Source organism: Bufo gargarizans, chromosome 5 (assembly GCF_014858855.1).
Source record: "Bufo gargarizans isolate SCDJY-AF-19 chromosome 5, ASM1485885v1, whole genome shotgun sequence".
In the NCBI taxonomy this organism is placed as follows: domain Eukaryota; kingdom Metazoa; phylum Chordata; class Amphibia; order Anura; family Bufonidae; genus Bufo; species Bufo gargarizans.
The window spans coordinates 478,697,142-478,710,288 of record NC_058084.1 but is presented as its reverse complement, the minus strand read 5'-3'; the positions used below and the strand labels follow the sequence as shown (position 1 = coordinate 478,710,288).

The following is a 13,147-nucleotide window of genomic DNA, read 5'->3' as shown; positions in this document are numbered from 1 at the left end:
CTGGTCCTGCCGTCTTGTGTTACTCCCTCTGGCCCCTCTTCCCGCAAATCTATGGACCATAGAAGGATCAGACTACACAAGGTTTGTAGTCTGTTACCATGGAAACGCATAGGTCTGTAGACATTAATGGTAGGAGAATATTGTGTGTTCCCTTCTGATTCCTGTCTTTGGACCCAAATCATGCACATCAATGTTCACATCCAGTATACAAACTCAGGCATACAGTACAAACCAAAAGTTTGGACACACCTTCTCATTCAAAGAGTTTTCTTTATTTTCATGACTATGAAAATTGTAGGTTCACACTGAAGGCATCAAAACTATGAATTAACACATGTGGAATTATATACATAACAAAAAAGTGTGAAACATCTGAAAATATGTCATATTCTAGGTTCTTCAAAGTAGCCACCTTTTGCTTTGATTACTGCTTTGCACACTCTTGGCATTCTCTTGATGAGCTTCAAGAGGTAGTCACCTGAAATGGTTTTCACTTCACAGGTGTGCCCTGTCAGGTTTAATAAGTGGGATTTCTTGCCTTATAAATGGGGTTGGGACCATCAGTTGCGTTGTGGAGAAGTCAGGTGGATACACAGCTGATAGTCCTACTGAATAGACTGTTAGAATTTGTATTATGGCAAGAAAAAAGCAGCTACGTAAAGAAAAACGAGTGGCCATCATTACTTTAAGAAATGAAGGTCAGTCAGTCCGAAAAATTGGGAAAACTTTGAAAGTGTCCCCAAGTGCAGTCACAAAAACCATCAAGCGCTACAAAGAAACTGGCTCACATGCGGACCGCCCCAGGAAAGGAAGACCAAGAGTCACCTCTGCTGCGGAGGATAAGTTCATCCGAGTCACCAGCCACAGAAATCGCAGTTAACAGCAGCTCAGATTAGAGACCAGGTCAATGCCACACAGAGTTCTAGCAGCAGACACATCTCTAGAACAACTGTTAAGAGGAGACTGTGTGAATCAGGCCTTCATGGTAGAATATCTGCTAGAAAACCACTGCTAAGGACAGGCAACAAGCAGAAGAGACTTGTTTGGGCTAAAGAACACAAGGAATGGACATTAGACCAGTGGAAATCTGTGCTTTGGTCTGATGAGTCCAAATTTGAGATCTTTGGTTCCAACCACCGTGTCTTTGTGCGACGCAGAAAAGGTGAACGGATGGACTCTACATGCCTGGTTCCCACCATGAAGCATGGAGGAGGAGGAGGTGTGATGGTGTGGGGGTGCTTTGCTGGTGACACTGTTGGGGATTTATTCAAAATTGAAGGCATACTGAACCAGCATGGCTACCACAGCATCTTGCAGCGGCATGCTATTCCATCCGGTTTGCGTTTAGTTGGACCATCATTTATTTTTCAACAGGACAATGACCCCAAACACACCTCCAGGCTGTGTAAGGGCTATTTGACCATGAAGGAGAGTGATGGGGTGCTGCGTCAGATGACCTGGCCTCCACAGTCACCGGACCTGAACCCAATCGAGATGGTTTGGGGTGAGCTGGACCGCAGAGTGAAGGCAAAAGGGCCAACAAGTGCTAAGCATCTCTGGGAACTCCTTCAAGACTGTTGGAAGACCATTTCAGGTGACTACCTCTTGAAGCTCCTCAAGAGAATGCCAAGAGTGTGCAAAGCAGTAATCAAAGCAAAAGGTGGCTACTTTGAAGAACCTAGAATATGACATATTTTCAGTTGTTTCACACTTTTTTGTTATGTATATAATTCCACATGTGTTAATTCATAGTTTTGATGCCTTCAGTGTGAATCTACAATTTTCATAGTCATGAAAATAAAGAAAACTCTTTGAATGAGTAGGTGTGTCCAAACTTTTGGTCTGTACTGTACATAGATGGCGACACAAGGTACCGCATTTACGTACCTTATTGCCCATACATACTAAATTCAGCTAAAATCATACTAAACTCACCCCTTGGAACACACAAACTTACCTGGGAATGCCCACTTTTGGGCAGGGTTTACACAAGCCATGCCCATTTCTTGCCTGGGCCAGTGTCTGGGTGGCTGAAATTAGGGACGCTCCTTGCAAATTTGGGACTGCTGGCAACTATACCATATTGTCATCAGTAGTGCAGCCTCAGGCTATGAGCCTGGATTTCATGTGCTCTTATATTGACATATATCTGAAATTAATAGTATTTTCATCATTTTAAAGTAATTTTTATAAATTCCCTTGGCAGTTTTTTTTTTGCCTGATCCAATCATTTCAGTAAGCCGACGTGACGCAGGGCCAGATCCCATTATCTATGGTAGTGAAGTAATCAGTCAGCCCACCCGGGTATACTGTATTTACCCAAACCGCTGTGGCCCCCCACTCCTCAGACTAGAGGGCCCTGGCATCTTTGTGTCACTCCAGCGTACTGGCACAAGTCGAACAGTGCACTGGTGGTCACACAATGTGGGACTACTGGTAGCAACTGTCCCTTTTTTTTAAAAATTTTTTTTGTATTATCCCAAAAATCAGTAGTTGTGGGCGGATTAGTATGGGTGGATTTGGCTTTTCTGGGGCCCCAGAAGTTCCGGTATATCTGGCGCCCCTGTTACACCAGTAAGCTATACTGGGCTAATCTTCGCCCAGTCGCACAGCTAAGCTCCGCCCTGTAGCCCCACTAAGGGCTCAATCAGACAGCCATATGTTGTTTGCTGTCCGCAATAATGCGGATCCATTTTTCTGCGGACAGTTCTGTATGTCCCTGTGCAGCTGAACCTGCTGCCCAGGCAGAATGCCATGACCTCATGCACACAACCTTATTTTTGGTTCGTGTCCTATACGTATTTTTGTGGGTTGCACGTGGAGTCTGCAATAAATGCGGGCAGTTTATCGATATGTGCTGTCCGCATCTATAAATTATATAACATGTACTATTTTTGTCCGTGTTGTAGACAATTGGCAGATCCATTGTAAAATTGTGGCAGGCACTCGGACAGTATCCGTATTTTGTGGATCCGCGGTTCGCGGACTGCAAAACAGATATGGCTTTATGCATGAGTGTAGTGAATCATAGATGCAGCCGCAGTGCAGTGCTCCTTCTAGTGGCAGCAGAATGAATTTCAGCCTTACAAGTACAAAGTTGAACATCCCACGTTCTACATAACCTGTGTGAACTCTGTACACACTCCGGACACTGCTTCTCCTGAGTGCTTGCAATTTCTCCTTGTCCTTCCCTCTATTTTCAGATGATGCGGTCTATCTCTTTGTGGTGAATCATCCTCACTTACAATCCATTATTGAGATTTTTAGATTCGTAGAGGAAGAAAATTCTCTTATCCATCTGAAATCAATCAAACATGAACTTCTCAACAGGTACAGGAAGTCCTCAACCTAAAATCCCCCCTCCCATAGTTTAGTTTTATTTTTTTTTCATGTTAATGGAGTCCCACCAGTGGAGATATATAAAAGACCCCATCAGGTACATCAAAAATATGTAAACTATTGTTATATCTGTCTTCGATGCTGAGAAGGGAAATCAGGAAAATTCTGAAAAGTGACGTATGAAGATCCCTTAGATTAATACAGACGCTCTAGACTAGAGCTTCTAAAGAAATACAGGCTCTAGACCAGAACCCCTAAAGAAATAGGCTCTAGACCGGAACCCGCAAAGAAATATAGGCTCTAGACCGGAACCCCTAAAGAAATATAGGCTCTAGACCAGAACCCCTAAAGAAATATAGGCTCTAGACCAGAACCCTAAAGAAATATAGGCTCTAGACCAGAACCCCTAAAGAAATATAGGCTCTAGACCAGAACCCCTAAAGAAATATAGGCTCTAGACCAGAACCCCTAAAGAAATATAGGCTCTAGACCAGAACCCCTAAAGAAATATAGGCTCTAGACCAGAACCCCTAAAGAAATATAGGCTCTAGACCAGAACCCCTAAAGAAATATAGGCTCTAGACCAGAACCCTAAAGAAATATAGGCTCTAGACCAGAACCCCTAAAGAAATATAGGCTCTAGACCAGAACCCCTAAGAAATATATGCTCTAGACCAGAACCCCTAAAGAAATATAGGCTCTAGACCAGAACCCCTAAAGAAATATAGGCTCTAGACCAGAACCCCTAAAGAATATAGGCTCTAGACCAGAACCCCTAAAGAAATAAGGCTCTAGACCAGAACCCCTAAAGAAATATAGGCTCTAGACCAGAACCCCTAAAGAAATATAGGCTCTAGACCAGAACCCTAAAGAAATATAGGCTCTAGACCAGAACCCCTAAAGAAATATAGGCTCTAGACCAGAACCCCTAAAGAAATATAGGCTCTAGACCAGAACCCCTAAAGAAATATAGGCTCTAGACCAGAACCCCTAAAGAAATATAGGCTCTAGACCAGAACCCCTAAAGAAATATAGGCTCTAGACCAGAACCCCTAAAGAAATATAGGCTCTAGACCAGAACCCCTAAAGAAATATAGGCTCTAGACCAGAACCCCTAAAGAAATATAGGCTCTAGACCAGAACCCCTAAAGAAATATAGGCTCTAGACCAGAACCCCTAAAGAAATATAGGCTCTAGACCAGAACCCCTAAAGAATATAGGCTCTAGACCAGAACCCCTAAAGAAATATAGGCTCTAGACCAGAACCCCTAAAGAAATATAGGCTCTAGACCAGAACCCCTAAAGAAATATAGGCTCTAGACCAGAACCCCTAAAGAAATATAGGCTCTAGACCAGAACCCTAAAGAAATATAGGCTCTAGACCAGAACCCCTAAAGAAATATAGGCTCTAGACCAGAACCCCTAAAGAAATATAGGCTCTAGACCAGAACCCCTAAAGAAATATAGGCTCTAGACCAGAACCCCTAAAGAAATATAGGCTCTAGACCAGAACCCCTAAAGAAATATAGGCTCTAGACCAGAACCCCTAAAGAAATATAGGCTCTAGACCAGAACCCCTAAAGAAATATAGGCTCTAGACCAGAACCCCTAAGAAATATAGGCTCTAGACCAGAACCCCTAAAGAAATATAGGCTCTAGACCAGAACCCCTAAAGAAATATAGGCTCTAGACCAGAACCCCTAAAGAAATATAGGCTCTAGACCAGAACCCCTAAAGAAATATAGGCTCTAGACCAGAACCCCTAAAGAAATATAGGCTCTAGACCAGAACCCCTAAAGAAATATAGGCTCTAGACCAGAACCCCTAAAGAAATATAGGCTCTAGACCAGAACCCCTAAAGAAATATAGGCTCTAGACCAGAACCCCTAAAGAAATATAGGCTCTAGACCAGAACCCCTAAAGAAATATAGGCTCTAGACCAGAACCCCTAAAGAAATATAGGCTCTAGACCAGAACCCCTAAAGAAATATAGGCTCTAGACCAGAACCCCTAAAGAAATATAGGCTCTAGACCAGAACCCCTAAAGAAATATAGGCTCTAGACCAGAACCCCTAAAGAAATATAGGCTCTAGACCAGAACCCCTAAAGAAATATAGGCTCTAGACCAGAACCCCTAAAGAAATATAGGCTCTAGACAGAACCCCTAAAGAAATATAGGCTCTAGACCAGAACCCCTAAAGAAATATAGGCTCTAGACCAGAACCCCTAAAGAAATATAGGCTCTAGACCAGAACCCCTAAAGAAATATAGGCTCTAGACCAGAACCCCTAAAGAAATATAGGCTCTAGACCAGAACCCCTAAAGAAATATAGGCTCTAGACCAGAACCCCTAAAGAAATATAGGCTCTAGACCAGAACCCCTAAAGAAATATAGGCTCTAGACCAGAACCCCTAAAGAAATATAGGCTCTAGACCAGAACCCCTAAAGAAATATAGGCTCTAGACCAGAACCCCTAAAGAAATATAGGCTCTAGACCAGAACCCCTAAAGAAATATAGGCTCTAGACCAGAACCCCTAAAGAAATATAGGCTCTAGACCAGAACCCCTAAAGAATATAGGCTCTAGACCAGAACCCCTAAAGAAATATAGGCTCTAGACCAGAACCCCTAAAGAAATATAGGCTCTAGACCAGAACCCCTAAAGAAATATAGGCTCTAGACCAGAACCCCTAAAGAAATATAGGCTCTAGACCAGAACCCCTAAAGAAATATAGGCTCTAGACCAGAACCCCTAAAGAAATATAGGCTCTAGACCAGAACCCCTAAAGAAATATAGGCTCTAGACCAGAACCCCTAAAGAAATATAGGCTCTAGACCAGAACCCCTAAAGAAATATAGGCTCTAGACCAGAACCCCTAAAGAAATATAGGCTCTAGACCAGAACCCCTAAATAAATATAGGCTCTAGACCAGAACCCCTAAAGAAATATAGGCTCTAGACCAGAACCCCTAAAGAAATATAGGCTCTAGACCAGAACCCCTAAAGAAATATAGGCTCTAGACCAGAACCCCTAAACAAATACCAAACTAAGACCAGACCCCCTAATACAGAAATCCTAAATTAATGGAGACTCAAGACCATAACCCTTAAATGAATGCAGAGTCAAGACTAGGTCATTTTCCTTATATAGACCCAAGACCAGACCCCCTAAATAAAACAGACCCCTGACCTAACCTTTTAAATTAATGTGAATACAGACCCAAGACCTGACTCTAAAAATACTAATTTCTTCCCGTTCTTTAAAGGGGTTTTCAGGCTCCTGATATTGATGACCTGTCCTCAAGATAGATCATTAGTATCCGATTGGTGGTGGTCTGATTCCTCACATCCCCACTGATCAGCTGTTTCCAGCAGCCTCCAGTGCTGGACCAGGAAGCACAGCTCCATTCAAAGCGTAGTGGCCACAACAGGTTACTGCAGGTCAGCTCCCTTTGATTTCAATGGGAACTGAGCTGCAGTATACCAGCACGGCCACTACATTTTGAATGGAGCTGTTATTCCTGTTCCATTCACAGTGATAGTACTGCAGGGAACAGCTGACCGGTGGCAGTATGTGGTGTCAGCCCCTTACCAATTGGATATTAATGACCTATCCTGATGATAGGTCATCAATATATAAGCCTGAAAACCCATTTAAGACCTCGTCACTTGCAGGTGTCACTGCAGGCAATCTCCTGACGCTGGGGTTGGTGTCAGGATTTTGTCTGTGGCAGTGCCTGGGGGTGAGGAGGAACAGGGAAAACTCAGTATTTGGGACATGACGCAATAAGTTGCTCATTCCTATTTAAAGGAAACCTTCAGGGCTATTTTTTTATATTTGCATTTTGGGCCAAAAGTTATTTTTTTCAGATGTTTTATATCAAAAAATATTCAGCCGTTTCTAAGAAAAAAAAGGGTTACAAATCAGTCTGTTTGCAAGCAGCCACAGCTCAATTCTCATCAAACTGATAAGAATATGGCTGAAATATGTGTTTGAGGTCAGGAGATCAGAGATGAGAGCTACACATGAGCTGTCAGATGACTGGATTCAAAGAAAACAGATTGTAACAGCTTGCAAACAGGCTGATTTTTAACCTCTGTTTCTCAGAAACGGCTGAACATTTTTAATAAAGACCAATTGACATTGGCATTTAAGTCAATAGAACAGAGCTGTAACACCAGACATGACCCTTAGACAAGAGTGGCACTGTTCGAAAAAATAATAATCCTGGAGAACCTCTGTAAGTGCTCTTCACTTTTTTCTTTAGTGTTAATGATATAATCGCTGTTGGACCTGAGAGCTTCTACGCCACCAACGACTATTATTTCTCCAATTTGCTCATGAAAGTTGCAGAGGTTTTAATTGGATTATCTTGGACAGGCGTTGTGTATTACAGTCCTGGAGATGTCAGACACGTGGCCACAGGATTTTACAGTGGCAATGGGATCACCATTTCTAATGACAAACAGTAAGTGGTCTTCTTCTATGTCTTCTCGTTGCTGACCAGTTATGGAGACCCAGATGGCAGACAAAACATACAAACCTCAAGCAGTGGCTCACGTCCCCTCAGAACAAAAGGATTGGACATGTTGAAATCCAACTGCCTGGACCTTCGTTCCCCGTAACACATTGGGGGAGTTGAGACAGACTGTATGGCTGACTGGTCCCACCGAAATGATCAGGTTCAGTCCACGTTCCTCTAATCTGTATGTCCACAGCAAAAATGTCCATGTGTCTCCCATCTAATTACTCACAACCCATTTTCACATGTCCAGGCCCTGAACCTCTCCTGTTTTCCTGCAGCTGTCACTAGAGGGAGCTCAGTGCATAGAGATCTTTACAGCTTCCATTAAGCGCAATGTTAACTGTATAAAATCCTATGCATTGAGCTCCCCCTATTGGTGGTTAAAGGTAGACAGGTTTAGGCCTCATGCCCATGACCATGTCTGTATTGTGGAGCACAAATGCATGGATACCTTCTGTGAGCAATGCACATTTTTTTTCACTCCCATCACTAGAAATACGCAATACAGACACGACTAAGACATGTTCTATAGTTTGTGGACGGACATACGGATGTGGACAGCACGAGGATGACATCCTTTTTTTTGCAGACCAATAGAAATTAAAGGGTCCGTGTGCAATCTGAAAAAAATGTGGATCGGCGCCCCTGCGATCAGATGTATGAGGAGATGGCGCATGCAGTGTGCTCGTACCGTCTCCCTTGCTGCTGCTATGTCTATGGCGCGCCGTCTTCTCATACAGCTGATCGGTGGGGGTGCCAGGTGTCACCCTACCGCCCCCCCTCCCCCCGGCGATCTAATATTAATGACCTGCCCTACAGATAGGTCTTCAGTATTAAAAGCCCGGAGAACCCCTTTAAAGCTACGGTATATGGGGAGATCTAGCAGAATACGGTATTTATGGCAGTTTTCTGGTGTTAATATGTTGAGAAATCTGGTTTTCAGAATGAGAGCCGCCCTGAGGCAGTCAATTCCATTCTTCTGACATAGAAGTCAGGTCCGGCTGACTTTGAGCACCTTGAAAAGTTTCATTTCCTGGTTGTGTCCATGTGTAGAGGAGAAGTGGGAAGAAGCTGAAGGTGACGCCAGGAAGAAGATGTTACTGTCATCCCCCCCATTGTACCAGTCACGGTCATGTCCCCCCCCCATACAGCCTCCAGTGATGGGGAGCAGGGAGACACAGGAACTGTTCTTCATGTTCTCTCCCTTCTTACCAATCATAGCCTAGAACCATCATCTCGCCCCTGTACCATACAGTAAGCCTCGTTGTTTTGATGTGACATTTGTGTCTTTCCGTAGATATATCTATGCTGCCGATGCCACAGGTCATACAATTAATGTCTTTAAAAGGAATAAAGATTGGTCACTGTCCCCAGTAAAGGTAAAAATATACAGTTTAGATAATTCCATAATCTACTTCATATCTATGTATCTTTTTTTGTCAATACTCCCCTCTCCCTAGCCAGTCGTAACTCGGTGCAGATTTGTCATCAAAAACATTATGCAACTAAACTGTGAGGAGGTCTGTGGCCTATTCCGGTTTCTGTCACGGAATACGCCACGTGAACCTTGTCTGACGCTTCACAATACTTCCCTTCCCTTGTATACTAGGTGGTAGATCTTGATACAATTGTGGATAACCTGTCGGTGGATCCAGTCACCGGCGACATCTGGACGGGGGCTCATCCGAACGGATACAAATTCTTAGTGTACAAAGAAGACGATCCGCCATGCTCGGAGGTCAGTTATTATATACCGTTATGTAATAGGGACCCTGCAGCTACAGGACACGTACTCAGACCACAGCCTATAAAGTACACAGAGGGGGTACTGCAGGAAGGCTGAAAGACCTATTGGGAGGTGGATGGTAGATCAGCGGGAAAAATCTGATAAATTTACCCCCAACCATCTGGTGAGACACTGACCAAAGACCCTTTTAGGCCATTTGGAGAGCAGCTCCAGTCAAAGTACCCCCTAAAGACATGGTCCACCTACCACAGGTGGAGAATCCAGTGACTTGACCGTGTTCGTAAATTAAACAGTGGTAGTTCCCATATAATGAGGATTAGCCCCCATAACAGAGCCAGCCAGTGCCCCCATAACACAACCACTCTGCCCCCTAACAGTGACATCCATGCTGCTCCGTAATGTAACCAACCAGTGTCCCATACCAGGACCAGACACAGAACCCCATAGCAAACTAAGCCACAGTGCTCCCATAGCAGGGTAAGGCCCCCATAATAGAGCTAACCACAGAGCCCCCATAACAGAATAAGACACAGTGACCCATAACAGAGCCAACCACAATGCTCCCATAACAGAGCTAGCCAAGGTGCCCCATAACAGAGCTAGCCAAAGTGCCCTCATAACAGAGCTAGCCACGATTCCCTACATAACAGAGCTAGCCAAAGTGCCCCCATAACAGAGCGAGCCACACCAATGCCCGATTACAGTACCAACCACTGTGTAACCATAGCAGAACCACAGTATCACATAACACAACCAACCATAGTGCCCCATATAGCTATCCAGAGCCAGCCGGAGTGCCCCCATAAGAGTGACAACCAGAGTGGCTCAGATAACATCCCGATGTAGGTAGACATTCCTCCTCCATGCTCACTGATCATACAAACCTCTGGTTGTCACTGCTATCTAGTATCGTAGCATTCCCCCTGTTTGCTGCCTCTAGCTGTGGGGCAGGAGACCATAAGTGATGACCTCCTCTAAATTCTCTATGGCTAGGAGGAGCTGTCAGCATACAGGAGATCTGCCCCATAACTAGGCTGCAGATTCCCAAGGACCCCTATTTGGCGCATGTATGTGGGATCCATGTTACACTCTTTTTTTTTTCTTCTGTTTTCTATGTCAGGTGGTCCGTGTACAGAATATTCTCTCCAATAACCCCATCATCACCAAAGTCTATGTGGACAATGGCTCAGTGATTCAGGGCTCCTCCTGTGCATCCGTATACAAGGGGCAGCTACTGGTGGGTACAGTATACCATCGAGCCCTGCACTGCCAGCTGGAGTGATGCTCCTTACACCTTTCGGATGATGAAATGCTACTACCACTGGATTCCAGTATTACAAACTTTTGTAAAATACAAACCACAATAAAAATAAAAACCATAAAAAGTGTTTATTTTTATTTTGGTGAAATGCTTTCACTGGATCCCCAGGCCACCTATTCAGATCTAAGATGGGGGCCCAGTTAGTGCCACTGCGGTGATCCCACATGACTGGCTGATTTGACTCCTATGTTGGGAGATCACTGCAAAGAATCTTCCCTCTTCATCTGCACAGAAGTCCTTCACTAGGACACCACTAGGGGGAGCCCAGTAGCTATGGATGAATACAGGGACTATTGAGCTCCCCCTAGTGGTGAATGCGTGAAAACCGCCATAGGAGCAATCTTTTTCAAGGGTAATTTTTTTAATGTCCTCTAAATCTGGCACATCTTGGACTATCCTAAAGACAGCCTGCTATGCGTTACAATTTATGACAGCCTCTGTCGTTAATGATGAATATGTCAGAAACTTACTGACCTCATCCGTTCCTGGTCAAAGTATGAAATTATGGCGTGCCCCATACACCCTTACAACTGGTCCATATAGTTTAATTAATTGCCCAGTATGACTATAGTGGGAAGTAGAAGCAATGATTTAGTGCTGGACCCCATTCTCATCACAGGCCCAATGGTCTCTAAGGTGAACCACTGCTTTATAGACTGCAAACAGGAAATATCGCAGATCGTGTACATGATGCTGGTGATGGCGTTACTAAAGCCTGTGCCTAGGAGCAGCGCTGTCAGTGCTGTGCCACCCACAGCCAGCTGTCCGCACTGTAAACCGTGGGGACAACACGTTACTGCATAAGGAAGTATTCATTTCACTTTAACCTCCTAACAGTCACGTTAAAATTGGAAAAACGCTCCCAAAAAAGTCACTTTTTTAATTGTAGATTTTTAATGTGTGTCTGCAGTAAATCTTGTTGGCACACAACTCAGGGGACGCTATGGCATTTTTAACCCCTCAGTGACATCATTCATTTTAGCCTTAAGGACCAATAATATTTTCTCCTTTTGTGTTCTAGCACAGTGGTCCCCAACCTTTTTTGCACCAAGGACCGGTTTCATGCGAGACAATTTTCCCAGGGACCGGGTGGGGGGAGAAAGGGGGCGGGGGTTCTGGGGCGGGGCTTAGGGGGTGGGCGGGGCTGACTGATTCACGCACATAACAAAACACAAGGTGCATATTAAAATATATAACACTATATAATGACTATATAAACTGACTATGGTCTCTGCTGCACTGGTCTCTGCTGCACTGGTCTCTGCTGCACTGTACCATATTTTTCGCCCTATAAGATGCACCTAGTTTTAGAGGAGAACAATAAGAAAAAAAAAATTCATTACACCTCAGATCAGACCCCCAATGGCTCAGATCAACCCCTAAACCTTTAGCTATCTATCAGCCCCCAATGTCAGCCATAAACCCCCCAATGTCAGCCATAAACCCCCCCAATGTCAGCCATAAGCCCCCCATTAGCCCCTCGTCAGCCATAAGCCCCCCATTAGCCCCTCATGTCAGCCATAAGCCCCCCATTAGCCCCTCATGTCAGCCATAAGCCCCCCATTAGCCCCTCATGTCAGCCATAAGCCCCCCATTAGCCCCTCATGTCAGCCATAAGCCCCCCATTAGCCCCTCATGTCAGCCATAAGCCCCCCATTAGCCCCTCATGTCAGCCATAAGCCCCCCATTAGCCCCTCATGTCAGCCATTAGCCCCTCATGTCAGCCATTAGCCCCTTATGTCAGCCCCATGTCCCCCAGGTCAGCCATCAGCCCCCATTAGCCCCTCATGTCAGCCCCATGTCCCTCATGTCAGCCCCATGTCCCTCATGTCAGCCCCATGTCCCTCATGTCAGCCCCTAGCGCAAATAAAATAAAATAAAAAAACCTCTTACCTCTCCTGCTCCTGGTCACCATCGCGATCCTCTTCATTCTGCTGTCGGCTGTGTATAGCGGCGCACAGCGTGAGGTCACAGAGAGACCTCACGGTGTGCTCAGCCCTGCACAGCCGATAGCCGAACCGTGGACCAGGAAGTGGTGAGTACAGATCCTTCACCGCTTCCTGGTCCTTCTGTACTAATGAAGCGCTTCCATAATGGAAGCGCTTCATTAGTACAGAGTTAAAGACTGCCATGATTGCCGCGGCCCGGCTAACAATCCTCCGCGGCCCGGTCCTGGGCCGCGGCCCGGCGGTTGGGGACCGCTGTTCTAGCAGT

At 44.9% G+C, this 13,147-nt stretch overlaps 1 protein-coding gene across 1 annotated transcript in view; it reads left to right on the top strand.

Annotated features, from left to right (window-relative positions):
- PON2 (paraoxonase 2) overlaps positions 1 to 10,965 on the top strand; it is a 50,316-nt gene extending 39,351 nt beyond the window's left edge. Inside the window, exons 5-9 of the mRNA XM_044294800.1 lie at positions 3,204 to 3,330; positions 7,608 to 7,808; positions 9,163 to 9,244; positions 9,475 to 9,603; positions 10,733 to 10,965. Coding sequence (XP_044150735.1) covers positions 3,204 to 3,330; positions 7,608 to 7,808; positions 9,163 to 9,244; positions 9,475 to 9,603; positions 10,733 to 10,894 — 701 coding nt within the window. The 3' untranslated portion in view covers positions 10,895 to 10,965. The remainder of the gene's footprint in view (positions 1 to 3,203; positions 3,331 to 7,607; positions 7,809 to 9,162; positions 9,245 to 9,474; positions 9,604 to 10,732) is intronic.
- The last annotated feature ends 2,182 nt before the right edge of the window (positions 10,966 to 13,147 follow it).